General features: G+C 55.3%; 1 protein-coding gene across 8 annotated transcripts in view; it reads left to right on the top strand.

The window, feature by feature from the left end:
- DGKZ (diacylglycerol kinase zeta) overlaps nt 1-23,414 on the top strand; it is a 44,294-nt gene that overhangs the window by 8,444 nt on the left and 12,436 nt on the right. The window contains exons 1-5 of one of the 8 annotated variants that reach the window (XM_066362450.1): nt 3,479-3,862; nt 21,032-21,789; nt 22,121-22,229; nt 22,551-22,646; nt 22,987-23,061. In XM_066362450.1, coding sequence (XP_066218547.1) covers nt 21,050-21,789; nt 22,121-22,229; nt 22,551-22,646; nt 22,987-23,061 — 1,020 coding nt within the window. In that variant the 5' untranslated portion in view covers nt 3,479-3,862; nt 21,032-21,049. Of the gene's footprint in view, nt 1-1,175; nt 1,685-3,478; nt 3,863-16,591; nt 16,703-21,031; nt 21,790-22,120; nt 22,230-22,550; nt 22,647-22,983; nt 23,062-23,414 lie in introns of those variants that run through there. The other 7 variants (XM_066362441.1, XM_066362461.1, XM_066362486.1 and 4 more) reach the window with 7 other exon arrangements.

Below are 23,414 nucleotides of genomic sequence, written 5' to 3'. Positions count from 1 at the left end.
TTCACCTAGGATGCTGTCCTCCTGGGTAGTCACATCGTTTGCTCTTGATTCTTTCAGGTCTGTTCTCAAATGCCACCTCCTCAGAGAGGCTTTTCCAGTCCCCCTGCCTAAGTGGCACCCTCTCATCATCATTCTCTTCCCCCTTCATTTGGCTTCATTTTTTTATATAACGCATCCCATTACCTGACATTAGTCTATGTATCGCCTATTTGTTTCCTAGGTGTCTTCCCCACCAGAACCTAAACTCTGTAAGTTAGAGCCCCACTTCTTTCTTTCTTTCTTTCTTTCTTTCTTTCTTTCTTTCTTTCTTTCTTTCTTTCTTTCTTTCCTCCTCCTCCTCCTCCTCCTCCTCCTCCTCTTCTTCTTCTTCTTCTTTTTCTTCTTCTTCTTCTTCTTCTTCTTCTTCTTCTTCTTCTTCTTCTTCTTCTTCTTCTTCTTCTTTCTTCTTCTTCTCCTTCTCATTATTATTGTTATTTATTGGTTTTAAAGAGAGAGAAAGTGGGAGAAAGGGGGAAAAGAGAGCAAAGAGGGAGAAAAAGAGAAGCATTGGTTTCTTATTCCATTTAGTTATGCATTCATTGGTTGATTCTTGTATGTGCCCTGACCGGGAATCAAACCTGCAACCTCAGCATATCCGGACAAATCTCTAATCAACTGAGATACACAGGCTAGGGCCTAGAGTCCTCCTTCCTTGCTCACTGTGATGTAGTCTGACACAGGGCCTGATGCATAGAAGGCACTCGATACATATTTATTAAATGAATTAATTTAGAAATCCTTTTACCTCTTATTTAATCTTCATAAAATTCCATGAGTTCGATTATTACTGTTGTCCTCCTTCCATTTTACAGATGTGAAAACTGAGTCTCAGAAAAGCTCCCTGACACATGTCTTCATCGATTTATCTGTTTACTCTCTCCTTTATTCCTGAATAGTTTAAGGTGAGTCAGAGAAGTAAGCCTCTCTGACCTGATCCGGGTCACACAGCTGGTAAGTGATAGAAACAGGACATGAGCCTCATCTTGTAGCTCCATTCAGGTCCTTTTTCTACTCTGCCACTGTCCCGTGTGCCTGAGCCTGTTAGATGGTGTGATGCTCACAGAGGTGTTAAGGAGAGAAAGCGGTGCATAGCATGAGCACTCCCCCCACTCCAACATACCAGGTAGCTGTGATGAAGCGGGAGACCTCTGCAGCAGGAACAAGAGGTGAAGATCGGAGAGGTGAATGGAGAGGAAGGCCAGGCTGAGGCTGAGGTTCAGATTCTAGCCCGGGCAGGCCTGCTGGCTGCCTAGCAGCCTCTGACTTTTGGGGCTGTCTCCTGGCTGCTGGGCTGGGCTTGTCTTCACCTGCCTCTTGCTCCCTGGTGCAGCTCCTCTTCCCAGCCAGCCTCCTGCCCCAGCCAGCGGAAGGCGCCTGAGAGGACTCGGTCCTCTGCTGGGGCAGTTAGCTGGCCTCTCGCAGGGCCCCCGGTCAGGAAGTGCCAAAAGAGGAAGAGAGTCGCCGGCAGGATGAGCGTTCTGGGGGCTGGCCACAGTACCCGGGAAGGCTGCGATGAGGCCACAGCTCTGGGCCCCGCGGAGGCGCTGGGGAAGGAAGAAGGGGAGCAGCCAGGGGCACTGAAGCAGATGTGGCGTTACCGCTCATGGGACGTGCCACAGATCCCAGCAGAGGCCCCCCGGACACAGTAGGTACTCAGGGTGGTCCTGGAATGGGCACTTCCAGTCCTCTATGAGTCTTCTATCTGGGATGGGGGGTTGTGGCAGATGTGGGGTTACCCACCTGTTGTCCAGCAGCTTTGCAGAGGCTCAGAAAAAAGCAAAGGGGTTCTTGTCAGGGTGAAGGGAACTCTGATGTTTGAATTACTAATGGATGGTGTGGTGGGGGGCTGAGTTCACTGGAAGTTAAGAGTTGAGGGCACTAACAGCAGGGGATCTGGGAAGACAAGCCCCCACAGGAATGGGGCATCAGATGCTGTAAGGTCTTGTGCAAACTTGGTGGGGTCTTCAGCTGCTCTGGTCGCCTCCCTCAGAACTAAGTGTCAAAACCATGGAGAAAGTTTCTTAAAGGAGCACGTGCACCTGAGGAGGACAGCATCTGGCCCACTTGGGGATTTTACTGCCCTCCTGGCACCTGCTGCTGCCTGGAGGTCTGGTGCCTCAGCTCTTCAGGCCTACAGGAAACTTTAAGGAAGCTGGGAGAAGGTTCCGAGCTTGCTTCTAGGTGCAGGCCATTTCTCAAAACAGCAAGCTTTCCCACAGAGGTCACGGCCCCCAGCACTGACGATATGTGACTGCCTAAGGCTGGAAAATGGGCTGCCAGAACCCCAGAGGAGAGGGTGAAAGTGAAGGTGACACAGGATGTGGCTTTGCAGAGAGGAGCGGGCACAGAAACAGCGGGCAGCTGCTGTGGGCATCGGGGTCGCTGCATTAGGGAGGAAGGAGACCATGCTCTGTGGCTGCCTGGCCTTCCCTTGTCAGCCCAGCAGAGGCGGTCGGAGCTGCTGGTTCCCAAGCATGTGTGCTGGCTGTGCCACCACAGACGACCGCTCTAATTCCAATGCTTTCCTCATCGAAACAAGCTCTGCTGCCCTTGGAGTGTGTTTGTGTGTGCCTGAGAGGTCTATTTCTGGTGGGTGATGTGTGTGTAAGAGGGATGTGGCAACATGTAACCACTGTCCTGGGGGGGAGGTTGTGCATAGGAAAAAGATGTGTGTATGTTGGCGAGTGAGAATGTGATCCTTATGTGCGTGTATTTATGAGTGTGTAAAAGTGTGCAGGTGATTCCTATAGTGTCAGAGATCTACAGGTTTTTTTGGGTATTGTGTTGGGAAAATGCTATTTGTGAGGAGCGTGCAAAAGGCTTGAAAGCAATTAACAGCTGTGGAAAGATGAATTTATATGAGAAAAGTGTATATTCTTTGTTAGTGCAAGGGTCACTTCAGTGTGAGTGAGTTTGGTCCTGGAATACATTTCTAAGTTTAAGAGACTGGGGTGGGAAGTGTTAGTTTGAGTAATGAGTGAATGTAATTGTGTGAGAGGCATGTTTGTTCTGTATGTATGGGGAGCATAATGTGGTTTTTGTTCCCGTGGGTGTGATTTGAGAGAGCCAAGGGGGTAAGGGTAGAGATTGCATGAGTTGCTATGAGCAGGCACTGAGGGTGTGCACGAGAGGAGGTGGTGACAGCCGCCCTCGCGGGTGTTCACTAGTGATCAGGTAGGTTGTTTGATGGGGGGTTTAGGAGGAGGGAAACTTTGTGTCTGGGCGGGCGCAGTGCGGCTGTGTTAGGCAGGAGAGTGTGTGGGATCCGGGCGGACCAGCAGGGTTTGGGGGCGGGGCCTCTATTGCCCCCGGCCCCGCCCCCTCAGGGTGGCCGAAGAGGGTTGCTGAGCGGCCGGCGGCCAGCAGAGGGCGCCGCGGGCGGGTGCCGCGCTCAACCGAGGGGGCGTGTTCCGTAGCGGGCAGGCAGCAGCCCGGCCAGCTATGCGGGGTCCTGCAGCCGAGGCTGGCGGCACTTCCTGGAGCGGCGGCGGCCGCTTCCCGGGCACCTGGGCGTGGGGCGCGGGGGCGCGCGGCGCGGGGCGGGCAGATCGAGTGCGCGCCATGGCCGCGGCGGGCAGCGCGGAGCCGGCGTGTTGAACCCCGGCCGCCGGCCCGGCATGGACGTCTCCCGCGAGCCCGCCGCCGGCCGGGGCTAGGGCCGGATGGAGCCGCGGGACCGCAGCCCCGAGGCCCGGAGCAGCGACTCCGAGTCGGCCTCCGCCTCGTCCAGCGGCTCCGAACGCGACGCGGGTCCCGAGCCGGACAAGACGCCGCGGCGCCTCAGCAAGCGGCGCTTCCCGGGGCTGCGGCTCTTCGGGCACAGGTGAGTCCGGCGGCGGCGGGGCGGACACCGCGGCACCAGGCGGATGCCGCGCCTGACACCGGGAGGCATTCCTCGGTCACTTCGGTGCTGACACCGAAGGGAGGTTTCCCACGGGCACCAGCGGTGCGGGCTGTCTTGGAGTTGGCTCCACGTGGGGGTCATCTCCCATCGTTCCGGCACTGGCACCCGCAACTTAGCGCGCCTCCTCCGTAGTATCAAGGCAGGGTCAGCTTCCAGCTCTCCAGCAGGAAGGCAGAATCACCTCAACACCATGGCACCAGCAGGTAGAGCCCCAGGACTGGCCACTCACCCCTTCTTGGCACTGATAGAACAGGGGCCCCTCCGAGCTTCCTGGCTCCGGTGAAGTGGGGGATCTGGCCGCCCCCCTGGACTTCGGTGGGGCCCGTTTGCCTACCACCACTGCATGACATCTGCAGAACATGGCCACGCTGATACTGTCAGGACACATGCCTGTCCGGGAGCACTGGTCACTGATTTACTCGCTCAACATTTTAAGCCTCTCCTTGGGGTTGGGGGTGCCTGGCCACCTGTTCTGCCATGCTCCTAATTAGCAGGGAGACCCCAGCCTCTTCTCTGCTTGGCAGTAGGCACCTCTCCCCCTACCTTGCAGGTCTTCCCTTGCTGGGAAAAGGATGGAGTGGGCTGCAGTCTGGAATCTATGCTCACTGTTCAAGCTCCATCTTGCCCCCTCCCCCAGCACACCAAATGTCACCATCTAGCGGCTACAGGGCTTTGACCAAGACCCTGGTGAGGAACTCGGGGAAGGATTGAGTGCAGGCAGCTCATGGCATGTGTGCGGAGTTGGCTGGGAGCCGCTTCCTGCCAGTGAAGCTCTGGTGTAAGGTGAGGGAAGGTGGGACCTCATTATGACCCTACCTGGCTCCCTGGACTTTCTCCTGACTGCCCACTGCCCTCCAGTGGCTGAGGAGCTTGCAGCCAATCAGCTAAGGACCCCAAAGCCAACTCATACTGGACTCTGACCACTTGGAGTCTGCCCAAGGCCTCCCTCCCACTTTCCTTCAGTTGCCCAGGCTTCATGGCATTTGGCCCCCCTGAGCTTTACCCTGTCTCTTCCCAGGGTAGACTTTACCACCGGTGATATGGGTGGTAAAGTTGTGCTGGCTGGCGTCCCTGTAGTGCTGACCTCTGCCCACTTACCCTAGCCAGTGCCCTGCTCTTTGCACCTGCACTGTGTTGCCAAGCACACCCACAGATCTGGAGCCTCACACTGGCAGATGGAGCTCTGTGGGCTCTTGTGAAGCCACACGGACTTCAATGTCATACAGAACAGGGAAGGGAGCAAAGCTTCCAGTACCTCTGTTTTGTCGCCCACAGCCCTGCAAGATGGAGCATTTTACACCCAGCTCTGCAGGATGTAGCCTCCAGTGTTCACAGGCTTCACAGGGGAGGGAGGGGCTCCACCAGAGGCTTCCTGTCCCTACCCACAGGGTACCAAGTGTTGGGCTACTGTGACCTGTGACTGTGCCCCTTCTGAATGGCATAGGTTTCTGGATGTAGGGATAAACCTCAGGCACATTCAGGAGGTAGAACAAGAAGCAAGAAAACCAACAAGTACCTTTACATAATTCTCTAAAATAAGCAGATAGGTGTTATTTCTCCATTTTTATAGATGAGAAGAACACAGACTCAAAAAATATAAGTAGATTGTCCAGGGTCACATAGCAAGTAAGAGGCAGAGATAGAGTTTGAACTCGAGTCTGATTCCAAAACCCAAATCCCTTATTCTCTGCCAGGTTTCCAGATGTCACAAAAACCTAGGGAGCGTAAAGGAATACAGATTCCTAGATCCTGCCCTTGGCATGTGTGACTGGAGATGGGGCCTGATGCTTTCTTATAGCTTCCCAAGTGTTTTCGATGTGCTACCAAGTTTGCGAACCACAGTACTGTTACATCACTCTGGGCTGCTAAGAGATCCAATAGAATGTTTAATGAGAAGAAAATCAAAAGCCCCTCTGGAAGCCTGTGAGGAGTGTCTCCTTTGTAGTGGCCCTGTGCTGGGGCAGTGGGGCAATCAGAAATGAATCTATTTGGAAAACCCAGTAGAGTCAGGGAGAGGGCACTGGAGGAAAAGTTTTTTCCCTGACAGGCCTGGCACTCAGAGAATCAGATGCCCGCTGGGGCTGACCTCCCTGCCCTCGCCTTGATTGGAGGGAGCGAGAACAAACGTTTGGAACAGTGCACCTGCCCTGGGCGCTGCCCCTTTAATGCTGGTTATTTGATCCTGCCACCTTTACTGGTTGCCCTTCTCAGGTAAAACTTCCCAGCGCCCAGCTGAAACCATCTTTTCCCCAGGCCCCATGCTTATTCTTAACCTGGCTCTTGATTCTCTTTGGACGCCCACCTTCTGCATTTCCCCCATCTTGCTCCCCTCCCCTCTCATATACACCCCAACCCCGGGAGGTGAGGGGTGTGATAAGTGAGTAGGCAGTGGCTAGAATGAAGTGTCAAGGGTAACATAGATTGGTGGTGGCTGCTGAAGCCGTGTTAAGTCTTGGCATTCGGATCTTGGCTCAGTGGTCAAGTTCTGTAATCAGGTAGTACTGTCTGCTGTGGGCTTGGGAGGGGTAGTGATGGTACCTGGGCAGCCTGTTTGCTTCCCTGGTCCGGTCAGGCAGAACAGCCTCTGAACAGCAGCCTTCTTGGCATCTTCTTTGAGAGGCTTTTCCTTGGCCTCGATCAGTTAGCTCAGTCGTTTATAGTATTGTCCACAAATACCAAGGTTGCAGGCTCAATCCCCGTCAGGGCACAAAGGAGAAGTGACCAATGAATGCACAACTAAGTGGAACAACAAATGAATGCTTCTCTCTCTCTCTCTCTCTCTCTCTCGCCCTTCCTCTGTCTGTCTAGAATCATTCAATAAAATTAATAAATAAAAGAGGCTTTTGCTAGGCTTTTGCTGCCTGGCCTGGTAGCTCAGTTGGTTAGAGCATCGTCCTGATACATGTAGGTTGTGGGTTCCATCCCCAGTCAGGGCACATACAAGAATCAACCAATGAATGTATAAATATGTGGAGCAACAAATCAGTGTTTCTCTCTCTCCCTTCCTCTCTCTCTAAAATCTATTTTTTTTATATTTTTCTGAAGCTGGAAACGGGGAGAGACAGTCAGACAGACTCCCGCATGCGCCCGACCGGGATCCACCAGCACGCCCACCAGAGGGCGACGCTCTGTCCCTCCGGGGCGTCGTTCTGTTGTGACCAGAGCCACTCTAGCGCCTGGGGCAGAGGCCAAGGAGCCATCCCCAGCGCCCGGGCCATCTTTGCTCCAATGGAGCCTTGGCTGCGGGAGGGGAAGAGAGAGACAGAGAGGAAGGAGAGGGGAGGGGTGGAGAAGCAGATGGGCGCTTCTCCTGTGTGCCCTGGCCGGAAATCGAACCCGGGACTTCCGCACGCCAGGCCGACGCTCTACCACTGAGCCAACCGGCCAGGGTGAAATCTATTTTTTTTAGATGAGGCTTCTCCTTAAAGCCCACCTCAGCCCTTCACAACTGGCTTCACCCTCTTAGACTCTGGGGAGCAGTTGCCCTCTCCCCTTTTCCAGCCCAGTGAGACACAAGGCTGAGTTATGATTCTCCCCAGCGCCATTCTACCACCTGTCCTTGCCGGGACCCATCAGTCCCCTCCTGGAAGAGGAGATATAGACCCTGCTCTAGTCCCAGAGCACCTGGCTTTTCCGCTGTCCTTACCATTCGGATTCTTTTGGCCTAAGGCAGTGGTCGGCAAACCACGGCTCGCTAGCCACATGTGGCTCTTTGGCCCCTTGAGTGTGGCTCTTCCACAAAATACCATATGTGGGTGCTACCTCGATAAGGAATGTACCTACTTATGTAGTTTAAGTTTAAAAAATTTGGCTCTCAAAAGAAATTTCAATCGTTGTACTGTTGATATTTGGCTCTGTTGACTAATGAGTTTGCCGACCACTGGCCTAAGGAGTGGTCAGTCAGAAGTGAAGGGATGTAGACTTTGTCTCCTCCTTGTCCCTCCAGAGCCCACCTGGAGGGAACACTTGCTTATCTTTTGGCCTGGTCCTGGCAGCCTGACCCTTGGCAGGTCACATGGCTTGTGGATTAGCTGGTTTTACACCCCAGGGGCATCATAAATTCCCTGGCACTTGACGCATCTAGACTTAAGGTGTCTCAGCCTGCAGAGTCCCTAGGAGCCTGCTCAGTGGCTCTGCACCCTGTCTTTCATTAGTGCTCAAAGTCATTAGTTCCCAGAAGGCAGGAAATGCACCTGCGGAGCAAGTTCAAGACAATAGTCTCATTTAGAGGTGGTGCCAAGGGCCCCAAGTGAGCATGGTCCTGGGGTCCAGGTGGGCAGAGGGTGCCCACCGGGCAGCCTGAGTGGAAGCAGTCCCAGTTTGGGTTGGTTTTGCAATGATTGGGAGAGATGTGAGGGATGCCTCATACTCAGAGATGAGACTGTCTGTCTGCGGCGCCAGGATGTCTGGACAAAGGAGCCTCTTTGAGTGGTGGATCTGGCTCAGGCTAATGCTGGGAGTGGCCCCGGTGGCCAAGTGAGGCAGGTGCAAGACAGTCCCCGGGTCCCCACCAGCTCGGGAGAAGGGGCCTCCGTGGCTGAGTGGCTGAGCCGAGCATCACTTCACCTCACTCAGCCTGCTCCCCGTGCACCAGTGGCCAAGGTCGGGCCTAGGGTAGGACTCTCGTAATCTTTCCACTGCCACACCGCCAGAGCCCCTGGCTCAGACGTCCAGGAGAAGGTGGGCAACTCTTGTCATTTTCTCGCTGTGCCACACTCCCAAAAGGTCAACTCTCAGGATGCAGAGCTGCCCAGGACTCTCAAGTTGGCAAAGGAGAGCACAAGAGTGGGTGGCTTCCTAGGCAAGGATAGAGGAAGGACTGAGTGACCCTCGTCAGAGAAAACCTAGGCCCCGGGCCCTGGAGGGGGCGAAGGGTCAGGGGTGGAGAGAGAGAGACACAGACCTGCCCACCTGGGCTTCCTGGAATGCTCTGTTCCCCCGCAGCAGAAGAGGGTGTTGGCGGGCACGCTGGCCCTGAGGCTCAGCCTGTGCTGTACCCTAGGAGGAGCAGAGATTGGGTCCCTCCACCCTCACAAACGCCAGAGAGTTTCAAGGCCCAGAAGCTGATGAGGGAACTTGCCATGTAGTATCCTAGAGCGACACAAGAGGGCGACAGCCACCATTGTGGGGAAGGGAGAGGAGGAGAGAGTCTCCTTCCTGCTAGTCTGCTTGCACCGAAGACCTGCTGTGGGTGGACCCACAGCTAACTCCTCCTGGTGGGTTACCTGATACTAGCTGCCCAGGTGGAGCCAATCAACATGTAGCAGAAGGCAGGTTGAGCCTGAGCTTCCACATCATCCAACCCACCCCCTTCTCCTTCCTGAAGATTGAGTCCCAGTGAGGTGGCCTTGACTGGGCCAAGGTCTCACAGCTAGTAGAGCGTTAGCTGGGACTCCAGTGCTAACCCTGGGATTCCCGAGGGTCATGTCAATTTATACCACATCACAGGACCCCGAAGCCTTCCCTGCTTTCTGGGAGGTCCTCATCCCTACTGTTCAGCCTGGCCCCTGCCTCTCCTAGAGGCTGTGCTGGCCGCCTGAGCGGTTCCCGGACTCAGCAGGGGCAGGACAGTGTGGACAGAGGGAGAGCTGCTGCCACTGGGTCCTGGCGTTCCACTCCCCTGTTCCCAGGCAGGGTCAGTGGGGGGACCTCTGGGTGGCCCCGAGCACTCATTTCTTGCTCTGCTGAGTTGCTTCCTCCGCGTTCATATTGTTAGGGTGTTGGCCCACATAGGACCTGCAGTGTGGTACCCACCTTGGGGGTTTCAGCATGGGGCCTGGATGGACGGCCTGCGGTCACAGGTGGCCGCCTTGGAAGGCAGCGTCAGGTGCGGAAAGGGTAGGCCCGAGCGGTGACGAGATGCCCGGAAGGGGCTGTCATTCTCACTTTACAGATGAGAAACCAAGGCTCCGAGGGGGCAGGGGCACGGCCTGGTGCCACACAGCTCTCGCTGGAGCCCAACCCAAGGCCTTTCACACTAGGCTTCCCTACTTGCTAGTACTCTTTCCTTCTTCTGAAAGAACTTCCCATTTACAGGCTGGGGGAGCCAGAAAAGGGGTTTGAGGGCTCGGTGAGATGGAGTGAGAGGATTTCGTCTCATGTTGGAGTGCAGAAAGGCCCATGACGTGGTCTGCTCCTGGACCCGCAGGGAGGCTTGTAACCAAGGCCCTAATTCAGGGTAAGCAAGACTGGGCTGGAAGGAGACCCTTGAGTTGGGAGACTGGGATTGTCAGCAGGTTGCCGTGTGACTCCCTGGCTGGGTCTGGAGCGGAGGGGCAAGTCTGTGACCTTTTTTCTTGCTTTCAAAGTACAGTGAACAGAAGACTCAAGGGGCGTGTTTCAAGGAGCCCCCAGTACCGCCCTGGGTCGGTGGGTGGCCCGTGGAGAGGTGCTCGGGGAGAGCACAGCACAGCCAGCCTCCTCTGTACCCAGCACTGCACCCTGAGAGGTAGAGCAAGGGAGGACCCAGAGCCCTCCCCTCCGCTCTCAGAGGCCTCCTCCCCTTTGCTCCTGGCAGAGTGCCAGTTCAGAGCTCCCACGTAGGGGCCTGTCCCCTGTTCAGGCTGAGCCCAATCACAGCACATGCCAAAATAGCCGTCTGGGAGCCCGGGCCTGCTCTGCCCACGCCCCAGCATCTCCTGGGTTAACAGCTTGCCTGTCTCTCCACCCCCTTCCCCAGCTTGCTGACATTTCACTGAGGCGGGGGTGGTTGTGGAAGGGAGCAGGCTGGTTCCTGCTCCACAGCCCCCACAGACACCCCACTGATGCAGCCTGCCACCCACTCACCCTCCTCTGGAAGGCATCCTTCAGGGGAGCCCTTCCTTCCTGTCCCGCAGACATGGGGTTGCTGCTGTGAGACAGTGTGAGGAACACACCCGGGTTCCATGCCATCCCTGAAAGACACAGGGCAACCTCAAAGAGCTGTTCTTCTGGGTGTCTTCTTAAGAAATTACTGGGAAATGTTTTTTTAAAGCATTCAGTATTTTGCAATTAGGAAAGTATACAGAATATTGTGGCTCCACCAGGTAGCCTTGGCAGATCTTACCATTGTAGCATATTTGCTTTAGATAGAGCTGGAGGCCCCAGGGCTCCCTCTCCCGAGGAAACCGCAGTCTTCATTCTAGTGCTTGAATTCTCATGCATGTTTTGAAATTTTTCCCTACATAGGTATGCATTTATACCAACATATAGGACTGTTTCATGTGGTTTTGCAGTAGACTTAAGTACACTTGTAGTCTACATATTCTGAGTTTAGGTCTTTCCCATTGCTTTAGACATTGATCCATCTTGCAACATGAACTCCAGTGAACTCACTTAAACCATCATATGTTATTCTTTTCTGTAACTGCACAGCAGCGGTATCCTGTCAGTGGGTGTTCAAGTTGTTGGCAGGTTTGTGGCCCTTGCAAGTAGTCCCTCAGAAACCGCTTTGGGGCACGCCTCCTCGTGCATTGTCCCCACCAGTGCCTGGTTACAGCCTGGTGTGTCTTCAGTTTAGACAGTTGCCAAATTGTGCTCCGGAGTAGCGGCCCTAATATTTAAGCCTCTGGAATTTCTTTCTTTAAAATTTTGGTAAACTGAGGAATTGATTACAATAAACAAACACTTTCTCTTTCAAGCTTGGAACAACAATCCCATGAGGAAGACAAAGTGGGCATTTCCCCCATTTATCAGATGAGGACACTGAGGCTCAGACAGGGTAAGAGACTTCACTTGAGGGCATATAGAGCTGGTCAGAGGCAGAACCCCTCTGGACCTTTGAGTCCAAATCCTTAGAAAAGACCACTCAGAGAGATTTTAGGTGCAGTTTCCACCTCAGAGCGGGGGTAGGGGGGGTAGACCCTGTGTGGGGAGCATGGAAGCTGGGGACAGGGAGGGCCCCAGGGGCTAACAGCCCATTGGGAGCTGTTCCAGGGGGTGGAGGAGGGAGCAACCTGATCAGAAAGTTCAGGGGAGTTAAATTTTGAATGAGGGATGAGGGGATGCCTCCCCTGGCAGGTGGGGAATGGGAGCCTGCTGCAGACACAGGAGAAGGCAACCTGGGGACTGGTCACAAGAGAAGAGGGCCTGGGCGCCAGCAGAGGGTCTGTAACACTCCCCCCCGGCAGGGGGTTAGGGTACTCAGAGGCTTATCGGCAATTCCCATCAGGGATTGGTTTCAGAGTGTGCCTCCAAGACACAGGAGCTCAGCCCTAACTAGCGCTGGCCCACCCAGTGCTGGCAGGAAGGCCGCAGGAGCCGGCAGCTGCTGGGTCGCTGTGCTGGCCTGAAGCCCTTCGCGCTCAGCTTGCTCCATGGGGCTGAGCCTGGACTGTTCCCTTGTCTCTCCATGCACCCTTCACACCGCTTCCAGCCCTTCTACACTCTGGGGGTGCAATTGCGAGCAATACCTGGTCCCCGGGGCTCACAGTCTGATGGGGGACACAGACTTGTAAACCAGTGCTGATGGCCTAGAACAGTGGTGGCCAACCGCGGCTCGCGAGCCACACGCGGCTCTTTGGCCCTTTGAGTGTGGCTCTTCCACAAAATACCACATGTGGGCGCAAAGACCAGCTTAGGAGTACTCTAATTAAGTTAATAACAATGTACCTACCTATATAGTTTAAGTTTAAAAATTTTGGCTCTCAAAAGAAATTTTAATCGTTGACTATTGATATTTGGCTCTGTTGACTAGTGAGTTTGCCGACCACTGGCCTAGAATAACGGAGGGCGGGCCTGAGCGGAAGAGCAGCTGCCCCTTGGGAAAGGGGGCTGGGGAGAACTTTTCAGCAGAGCCCATGTCTGAGCCAGGTCTGGACAGGTGAGAGGGAATGGAGGAAGGAGCATCACTAAGCAGAACAGGGGGACTGTATTTCAGGTGAGACTTCCAGGTGCACAGGCACGAGGAGACCCGCAGTGCTGTGTTTGCCAGCAGCATCTGGAGGGAGAGTGAGGGGGTGTGGGCATGAACCTGGAGCAGACTCCGGGGTGAGAATCCCGCATTGTCACTTAGGCACTGCGTGACCGCAGGCGAGTTACTTTCTTTCTTTTTTTTTTATTTTAATTTTTATTTTATTTATTCATTTTAGAAAGGAGAGAGAGAGAGAGAAACAGAGAGAGAGAAGGGGGAGGAGCAGGAAGCATCAACTCCCATATGTGCCTTGACCAGGCAAGCCCAGGGTTTTGAACCGGCGACCTCAGCATTTCCAGGTCGATGCTTTATCCACTGCACCACCACAGGTCAGGCTCTTTCTTTATGCCTGTGTCCTCATCTGTAAAATTTGGATAATACTATTTTTCTTCAGTGAAATGAGTCAATATTTATAAAACTCAGGACAGTGTCTGATACAGAGTGAATTACATATTTGTGGAATAAAATATAGAAAGTATGAAAAGAAAATGGGAGAGGAGCTGAGAGGCCTGGTGACTGCCAGTCCCAGGCTTTGCATTTTGCTCAGCTGACAGTAGGGATACAATCAAGAGTAAGTGGGCACTCGAGACTAGTTTCTGGCAGCAGTGGGAGGATGGCTTGGAGGGGAGGCTCTGAAGGGATGAGTCAGTTATTCACTCCACAAACATTTCCCCGGGACCTGCCAGCATCCGGACCCTGTAAAGGAGAGACTGAGGATGTTTCAGCAGGAAGCTCAGAATTAGGGTCCTTGCCCAGCCCCCAGGTATCTTAGGCGGCCCCTCCTTGCCCACCACCCTTACTGTGTGACTTCATGTTGCCAAGTCCTGCTGCCCAGGCTTCGTCAGGAAAGCCACGGAGAACGTGGAGTGGCAGTGGCATCCATCCCAGAAAGGAGTCTCGCCTGCCACTCTTCGGGTCCTTTGGAGAGGAGAGGAAGGGAGCTGTTAAAACAAAGGCTGTTGTTATGCCTTTGTGCCCAACAAAGAGAAGTGGTCTGGGCCAGCTTGGGTCTTGTGGTCAGCCCTTAGGTGAGGTACCCAAAGTGCAGGAAGCCCTTCTCTTCCCTTATGGCTCAGGCCCCTCCTCCACGGAATTCCCTATTCCTTCCTCCTGAGCAGACCAGTGGTAAACACCGGACTCTGCCAGGAACTGTGCTAGGCATGCCCAGATGCACTAGAACTTGCCCCTGGCTCCCAGGAGCTTGTGCTCTGTGCTCTGGTTGGGGGGCGGGGGGACCAGGCGTATGGATTTGAAAGAAATCAGGCCTTCTAGGAGTTCGGTGGTAGAGGAACCAGGCGGGTGGTGTGAAGTTGTCAGTGGGAGGGATGTATTCTTGTTGGGGGCAGCTGTGAGCAGGTGGGATTTTGGAATGAGTGGGGTAGGAGGCCGTCTTCCAGGCAGAAGGTAGGCCATGTGCAGGGACACAGAAGTGAGCTCATGCACAGTCAGATTGGGGGGATGAGGGGACAGAGGAAAGGTTGGCTTGATTAGAACCAAGGGTTTGTGTCAAGGCATAGGAGGCTGGGTTAGTGCCACACCACAGAAGCCACATTTGCCAGGCTGGGGGGTTTGGAATTCATGTTGGATCAGTGGTTCCCAAAGTCTGGTGGGGAGGGGGAACTAGACCCTTTAGGGCAGTGGTTCTCAACCTGTGGGTCGTGACCCCGGCAGGAGTCGAAGGACCAAAACACAGGGGTCGCCTAAAGCCATTGGCTTTGGGGGATTGGTGAGGTCAAAACCATTTTCATAACACATTTAGAGCCCCCGTGGTTTGTGCCCTTTACACCGTGTTACTCTGTCCCGATGATACAAAAGCAGTGATGGGACGGATTGAGGCAGCGGCCCCAACATAGATGAGTAGCATTATATTCTTCACGCCACACACACAGCAACAACAACAAATGCAGTATAAAGTATTGATTGTATAAAGCCTAGATCCTTTATATTCTGTGTGAAGAAATGTGAAATATACGTAAGGCACTCCAAACTATAATGGTTGTCTTGAAAAGCACTGCAAGCTGTCCTAGTCACTTCTTTTTAAGGCACATCATTTTAACTTGAAAGAATATCTGACAGACAAAACTCTTCAGAGTTGGGTATTTGGCAGACATTTTCTCAAAATGAATGAAGTGAGCTTGTCACTTCAAAAAAGTATCTGTATTTGGAAAAAAAAGTATCTGTATTTGTTGCTAATGATAAAATGTAAGCTTTTGAGCAACAATTAGATGTTTGGAAACCTTGTATCCACTATCTAGAGGCTGACAGCTAGCTACCAAGAACTTACAGAGTTTTCTAATGAGAGCAGTCATGATGGTAGCAGGTGTGATTTTTTTTATACTGTATAATGAAATGTGTCAACATTTGGAAGATCTTCATCACTCATTAAAGCAATATTTTCCACTGACTGATGCTTGATATTGTAAAATTCAGAATAGGTAGACCAGTGAAAAGTTCATTGGTATGGTTTCACATTCCACATAGCCACTAACTAACCTTTAAGAAACTACCACTTGTCATATTTTGATGTAGCAAAGAAGAATATCCAAAATTGCTTGAAAGGGCTATTAAAATACTCCTTCCTTTTCTAACTACATGTCACTGTGAGACAGAATTGCCTTCATATACTTTGACCAAAGCAACATCATAACAGATTCCCGACAGAGGCAGATGTGAGAACCCAGCTGTCTTCTGTTGAAGCAGACATTAAAGAGATTCGCAGAAATTAAAACGTGCCACCCTTCTCACTAATGTTTTTGTTTTAGAAAATATAGTTTATTTCTCATAAAAGTTTATTTAACGTAATGGGATTATTGTTTTTAAACAAATTAATAAATATTTTAAACATTCCTGTTTTAATTTCTGATATGGTCAAGGTTAATAGCTGTAACCTACATACACAAAACCTTTTGGGGATCTTCAGTAATTTTTACGAGTGTCAGTCAGGGTCCTGGGACTAGGAAGTGGGAGGGAGCTAGGAATGTCAAGGGTGGTGGCGTTCTGGGCAGGATGAGTGTGCCATGTGCTGGCCTCTCCTGGACACCAGCCAGGGCAGCTCGGACAGGACCCTCAGCGGGCCTTGGGGACCCAGGTGAGGAGCCCCAGCTTAGCCACTTCTGAGCTGTTGGCCGTCACCGGCCTCTGCGACTCTCTGGTGTCCTGTTTAGCTGGGACCACACTGCCGTCCTCACAGTCCTCACAAGGGAATTATAAGCCTCCCATCTGATAATGTTTATAAAAAAGTGCTTTATAAGTTGTGAAGAACTCAACAGATATTTATTTTTGTGGGGTTTCTTTGTCTGGAGCCAGTGCTTAACTATCTCAGATGCTTTCCCCAGACTGCAGAAATCCTGTCCAGTGTGGGAGAGGCCGTAGGTGGCAGACTGGGAGCCTGCCCCACCCCCCAACTCTCCTTCCCCAGAGCTGAGGCCAGGGCTGTGCTGGACCTGGTGGAGGGGAGGCTGTCACTCTGTATGGCTCTGGGACTCTGGGAAGGGAAGCCAGGAGGCAAGGTTCATGCGTTTGTTTATGTGTGTGTGAGTGAGTGTGTGTGAGTCTGTGAGCCCCGTCCGCTCCGCTCACCAGCCAGCAGCCTGCCTGCGAACTGCAGGGCCTGGAGCCACCACTGGGAGAGGAAGTGCAGTCGGTTACCAATGGGGTTATTTTCATAACGGCTGTCCTAGGCAGGGGGGAGGAGGGCGGCGAGGGGGAGGGTACAGAGGAGCAGCCACAGCGGCTCACTCTCCAAACTAGGACTTGCTCAGCCAGAGACCGGCAGCCTGGAGCTGCAGCCAGAGCCAGGGCTGCCTGCTCCCGGGGACCCAGCCCGCCCGCTGGCCCACCTCGTGCCTGCTGCCCTGCCTTCAGATCAGGTCAAAGGGGGCTCCCCAACCCCGCCTTCCTTGTTTCCTCCCTCCTGCATCTGTCTAGGTGGGCCTGGGGAGAGGTGGGGCAGGGTGGGCCCAGGCACCCCCATCCCTAAGAAGGCTCCTGAAGCTGATAGAGAGGGAGAGGGAGGCCCCTCCTGCCCCCAGCGGGCGGACTGGCAGAGGGAACCGTGGCCAGCCTGGTTGCCTCCTTTACCATACAAGCCCACCTGCTCCCCACTGGGCATTTTTGTTTTGTTTTATTTTGGGCAGGATCCCCTTAGTGGGTAGAGGTGGGGAAGGTGGACCCTGCCTCACCAGCCCCTGGACAGGCCTCCCTTCCAGCTGTCCCCATCCAGTAACAGAGTGGCCAGAGCGGCTGCTGGGAACGGGCCTGCCCACAGCATGGAGTGGGCACTCTGGCTGAATCCCACAGAGCTTTGTGCCAGCACCTCTGGAGGCAGAGGAGTGGAGTCCCTGAGGGCCAGGCTGTTACCAGGGGCAGAGGACAGTCCTTGCAGAATCAGCAGACACTCAGGTGGCTCTGGCTGCCAGGCTCTGTTCCTCATACGGTGGGTGGTGGCCGTCCAGGGCACTCCTGCTTCCCTTTCTGGGCTCCCTCCCACCGTGGGCAGAGACAAACCCCAGGAGGTGGCACGATCCACATGCTGGTGTCTGCTGTGGGTGTGGGCTCTGCCAGGTCCCCACTTTCTGCCAGGTATCATATCATCAGGTGCCTTATGCCATCATCTCAAGAGTGTCCCTTACGCCAGCCTTCTGAACGCAGCGCTGTCATCCCATTTTGCAAATGAGAACATTGAGACTCAGAAGTTTACTTGATCAGCCCAGGAAAGCAATGGCAGATACAGGGTTTCAAAACCTTTGGGCTTTTCCACTTGAAACTAACATAGAATGTCAGTCTGGGCTGGGAGGCCCAGAGGCCTGTCCTTTCTAGTGGGGCACTCACGCCACTCACTCCCTGCTGGCAGCTGCCAGCGCTCAGCTGCCTGAAGCCTCACTCCTTTCATCAAGGTGCACGGCCGGCTGGACTCCGCTGTGGCTGGGCACGTTCTCCTAGCATCCTGTGTCCTCAGGCCCCCAACAGCCAGCTGGAGGTCGATGGGGCCCCTGAGTCCTTTCCCATCCTGTGCCCTCTGGGGGTGACAGGCTGCCTCAGGCCTCCCGCTGGGAGGCTGAGGGGCAGCCCGTTTGCTGTGCTCTTGGTGTCAGCACCGTGTGGGGCCTCCCCCGCTCTGCTGAACGCGAGTGAGATGCTGCAGCTCAGAGCTAGGCCGTGGGAACGGGCTCCAGGTCCAGGCGGGGCGGAGGCTGGGGCAGGCCGGAGGCCAGGCCAGGCTTCTGACAGACCCAGCAGAAGCCTCAGCAGTTAGGAAGTCAGGAGTCAGGCAATTGCTGACCAGAGGACAGAGGTTTCTATGGAGACCAGAGGAACAGGAAGCGTGGCTTCTGGGGGGGAGGGGACATTAGGAGCCTAGAGGCTTGGGCCTGGCAAGGAGAGCTTGTCCTAAAATGTCAGATCAGCCAGTCTAACAGCCTCCTTGGACAAATAAGGAAACTGAGGCCTATGAGGGGACTTGCACATGGTCACACACTGGCTTGGCCTGCCTTGCTCCCCACTCGGAGTGACTGCACCATCGGATAGCTGAGGACACTCCTGGACAGATGTGGACTCAGGGCTGCCCGGCAGTGTGTGGGTCAGAGTGCTGTGGGGGCACCTGCGAGCTGCCCCGTGGTGTGAGGTGCTGTGTGCAGGGGACCTCTTCCTCCTGGCCCCTCTTGTCAGTGTGGGTCCAGGGCAGCAGGCAGGGCACAGCCCTCACCACTGCCCGCAGAGCGCCTGCAGCACCTCCCCCACGCCCCCCACTGACTGTGGCCTTTTGTTTTCTGGGTGACACTAGCATCAGGTGGTGTGTCCGGGTGACTAATCTCCAGGCTGGGCAGCTGTCACAGGGCAGCCTGACCAGACGAACGGGGAAAGCTGACACCCCGGGGGAGTGCTGGCAGATCAGTGCCCAGGCAGCAGTGGGCAGCTGCGCCGCCAGCCTCCTCTTCCCGGGTGCAGAGCGGACCGAGTCAGGCGGACGGGTTCTGGCCCCAGTTCTGCCGTTTATTGGCTGTGTGACCTGGGGCATATTACTGCACCTCTTCCAGCCTCAGTTTCCTCTTCTCTGTAATGGAGCCATTGGTCCTGCCTGCCTCGGGCTTGTGACTGGATCAGATGAGATGGTACATACAGGTGCTTAACCTAGGGCCCGTTACATAGTACAGGGGGCCATTCTGATTCCCTTTCCTACCCCATTCTACTTAGTCCCAGCCTCTGTGGCCAAGAGGAGAGACCTTCCTCCCACTGCATCTCCGGGAGGCAGGCTTTACCTTCAGGTAGACTTGGGTTCCAGCATTGACTGCACTGACTAGCTGTGGACTTCAGGCAAGTTAGTTCTCCGAGCCCCAGTTTCCCATCAGGAACGTGGCATGAAACAGTACCTATTCTTTTAGGGTTGCTGTGGTTTATAAAATGATATATGTGTTTATAAGGGCTCATCACAGTGTCTGACATACATGGGCACTCAGTAAGCGTTAGCTGGGATGATACTCGTTTTAGGAGGCCGCCAAGAGCTCTCTGCCCACAGAGCTCGCCGCCTGCCCTTTGCCCTGTCACCGCAGGGGCTGGCACAGTAATGGGCAGAGAGCTCAAGCCAGGTTATCTCGAACACTGCCTCCCCAGGCATGGCTGCCTGCACTGCTCACCGATCACAGGAGCTCAGGCTGCCCCAGTCTGCCTCTCCTCAGTACCCCTGTACCCTTCCAGGGCTCTGGCCTGACACTGCCTGCCCAGACCCACAGGGCAGTAGCAAATCAAAGAGTGAGTGGGTGAATAGGCGGGCGGGAGGAGTAGGTGCTAGACATGTAGCCAGGTCTGACTCCTCAAATCCAGCGTTTTCCACCGTTTGTCCAGGGCTCCCACCCACGATGCCTAACTTCTGCCAGGCCCTCAGCAGACAAAAGTACTTCTCCTGTCAGCCCCAAGCAGGTGTCTCAGGGCCGTGACTCAGACCTCCCTGTGGCTGAGGGCACAGGCACGTGATGGAGGGACACAGGCATCCCTGGGCACTCCGGAGGCATCGCCCTTCTGAAACAATGCCATGCTTTGTGCCACTCGTGCACTGTTAGGGAGAGGCAAGGGCCCGGGTGATCCCAGTGGTCTGTGAAGAAGGGGTGGCTAGGGCAGGCGAGCTGGCAGAGGAAGCAGAGCCCGTGTCCAGGACAGGTCAAGGGAGGATGGTTTGAGCAAGGATGGTTGCTAAGGGTCCTGCCTCCCTGGGGGTGGCTCAGGGTAGCTCAGTGTTTGAAATTGTGAAGTGGGGCTTCTAGCATTAGGAAAAGGTACAGTTCACAGGCAGAGCTGGAAGGGTTTTCAGATGTCACCCAGTGCACATGGGATGTCTGTGCTGTGCCTCAGAGTGAGACAGAGCAGCGTAATTTCAGGAAAGTTCTTACTGTCAGCTCCTCGGAGATAATAGACATGTGCACAACCCAAACCCAGAAGGCTTTTCTCTTGGCTTCCCAGTACAGAGCGCCCCCTCCACCATGACCGCTAGGGTGGCTTCTTTCTCTGCAGCTGCCTCTCCAGTTCTCTGAGGGCCTTGTCCAGGGTCCTTTCCCAGAGGCAGGTGTCAGACACTCTTCGTTCCTAGCTGCCACAGTCTGACCCTGAGACTGGGACTGAGTCAGGGAGTCTCATCAGGATGGAGTTTCTTTTTGGAGAGCCTTGTTTTATTATCATGACTTGGTCTGTGCCATGTCCCATGAGGGGATACCTAAATCTAACCAGGGGCTTGTTGGTGGCCAAAGACCTGCCGAGAGGGAAAGCCTTCCCCTGTACCCCTCAGCCGGCCCAGGCCAACCCCGGACTGGAGCCCAGGACACTACGCATCCGTGTTCTTCTGCCTTCTTTTCCATCAGCTTCAGGCTAGAGTCACAGTCCTTTAGACCAGGACTTTGTGAGTTAAGGTGCCTGGCCTGGGAAGACAGGATGAGTAACTGGAAGCCCCCTCCTGCCCATTCTTCCCGGGGCAGCCTGGACGTGTACCTGGGGAGAGCACCAGTGTTCCCAGTAGTGGGAAGTGTGGGTTCCCCGAGGATGCTCTGGTTCCCTCAGACACCCTAAGGGCCTGAGTCAGTGGCCATAGTCCCCACTCCCCTGCCAGGTGTCTCTTCTCTGCTCAAAGGGCCAAGGCTGTGACTGGGCTCAGGGCACAGGATGGGACATGGCCCAGCCCAGCTCATGATACTCCTGGTCTCTGTGCCCAACAGGCACCTGCCTATCCCTGCATGGAGACATTTTTTAGGAGACACTTCCAGTGGAAGGCGCCAGGTCCTGGAGAGGGACAGCGGAGGCCCAATGGTGTGGGGCTGCCGACGGGCAAGGCCCGGCGCCGCTCACCTGCCGGGCAGGCCTCTGCCTCGCTGGCACAGCGGCGCCGCTCCAGCGCACAGCCCCAGGGCTGCCTCCTGGGCTGCGGGATGCGGCCCCGGGGCACCAACCGCCGCCGCTCCAGCACCGCGCCGCCCGCCCACAACCCCCGCTTCATCGTGGATGAGGGGCCCCACCCACAGCCCGCCATTGTTGGGGCTCAGCTCCTGGGTGCACCTCTGCTGTTGGCCGGGCTGGTGGATGAGGAGAAGGAAGAGGAGGGGGTCCAGGAGGAGGATGTGACAGTTGCAGCATTGAGTGCTGACCAGCGAGGCACCAAGAAACCAGGGCCACCCCCTCACCAGGGTGCCTGGGCCCTGCTGCCTGTGCCCCGTTGCCTACGTGGGCACCGAGCCTCCTCCCACCTGCTCCCTGCTGATGTGGTGTATGACCATGCTCTCTGGGGCCTGCACGGTTGCTATCGGCGCCTCAGCCAGCAGCGCCCCTCGGGCCAGCACCCTGGACCTGGGGGCCCCAGAGCCGCAGGCACCACAGCTAGCCCCCTGCTGCCCGCCCGTGTGCGCCCACTCTCTCGCAGGCGCCAGGTAGCCCTGCGGCGCAAGTCGGCTGGACCCCAGGCCTGGAGCGCCCTGCTTGCGTAGGTATAGCCGCAGCTGGCAGGGTGAGTGGCACGGCCTCCAGGGAGGCTGGCGTGGGGGACACGGGCCTTGAGGCCCTGCCTGGCCTGAGGCACCCTGCTTTGGAACATTGTACCCTAGAAGGGCTGTGAGGAAGGCTTTCTCGTGCAGAAATTCTCTCCGAGCCTTGGGCTCCTGGTGACAGTGGGAGCAGTCCTCTACTCTCCCTATTGCTATCCCTGTCCTGGCCTTGGGTTGAGGTCACATTGAAGGCAGAGGTCTAGGTTGGGGAGGGAAGGAAGCAGAGTCGCCAAGTGCTCAGCTGGCTTCAGCTGTCTCCTTTTTTTATAGGAAAGCCATCACCAAGTCGGGCCTTCAGCACCTGGCACCCCCTCCGCCTGCTCCCGGGGCCCCGTGCGGTGAGCCAGAGCGGCAGATCCGGAGCACTGTGGACTGGAGCGTGAGTGGCTTGGTGCTGGAGGGGCAGATGGGCACCAGTCCCCACCGGGCTGTGGGCCACAGAGCAGTTGGGAGTGGAGGTACTGTGGGCAGCTGCCAGAGGAGCCCTTGGGCCTATGGGGTTAGGGGCACACCTCCTGGGGTGGCCATGTTTGAGCAGGTCTTCAAGAGTAGAGAGAGTGGAGAAAACAGAGTGGAGCAAAGTAGATTCAGGTGGCTGGAGCAGGTTTGCCGTGGGAGAGAGGGTTGATGGGCCAGGGCAGGAGCTGACTGGTGAGTTGGGCAGCAGGTGTGCACTGAGAACGCTTATCCTATGGTTTAGGAGTCGGCGACCTATGGGGAACACATCTGGTTCGAGACCAATGTTTCCGGGGACTTCTGCTATGTGGGGGAGCAGTACTGTGTAGCTAAGATGCTGGTGAGTGAGCTGTGTGCAGCACGCTGCCCCCTGGTGGTGGAGCCCGATCTAGAAACCTATAAGCTGAAGCTGACCCCTGCTGGCTGGACAGCTGCCGCCCTTCCAGGGAAAGGTGGGAACAAGGCTCTCTCTCACCTGAGCACCTCTGCTCTGGGCTCCCTGAGGATGGTGAGAGGAATGAGAGCTGTGTCCTCATGCCAGGAGTCAATAGTGGGGGTTCCTGGTACTCCCAGAGGGCAGGTGCGCTAGGGCAGAGGCAAGGATTTCCCTGCCTGCCCTCGGAGCAGCCTCCTGGGTGGAGTTAGCTGTGCCTCGGGGGCCCCCCTTTTTCCCACAGCAGAAATCAGTGCCCCGGAGGAAGTGTGCAGCCTGCAAGATTGTGGTGCACACGCCCTGCATTGAACAGCTGGAGAAGGTGAGTGTGGCTACTCACCTCTTCCCACCCTTCCCCTTTGGGTGCAGAAGCCCTCTCAGAGTGCACACATATGTCTGCACACACGTACGTTACACAGGCATCACCTGCCAGGCATGCCCCAGCATGCGTGGTGGTGAAGAGCAAGGACCCTCGAGCTGAAATGCCCACATTTGAATCCTGGCTCCACCCTTGATTAGCTGCTGTATCCCCACGCCCAGAGGGGGGCACACTGACTGTTACTCAACAGGAGGAATTAAATGACGGCATTGACACCATTTTTTCAGTGTCCAGCCTGACACTTAGAAAGGGCCATTGCCCTGCTGAAGCTTCATACCTCAGCTGTGGCTGGCCCA

Source organism: Saccopteryx leptura, chromosome 1 (genome assembly GCF_036850995.1).
Source record: "Saccopteryx leptura isolate mSacLep1 chromosome 1, mSacLep1_pri_phased_curated, whole genome shotgun sequence".
Taxonomy (NCBI): Eukaryota; Metazoa; Chordata; class Mammalia; order Chiroptera; family Emballonuridae; genus Saccopteryx; species Saccopteryx leptura.
This window is presented reverse-complemented; position numbering and strand designations above follow the sequence as displayed.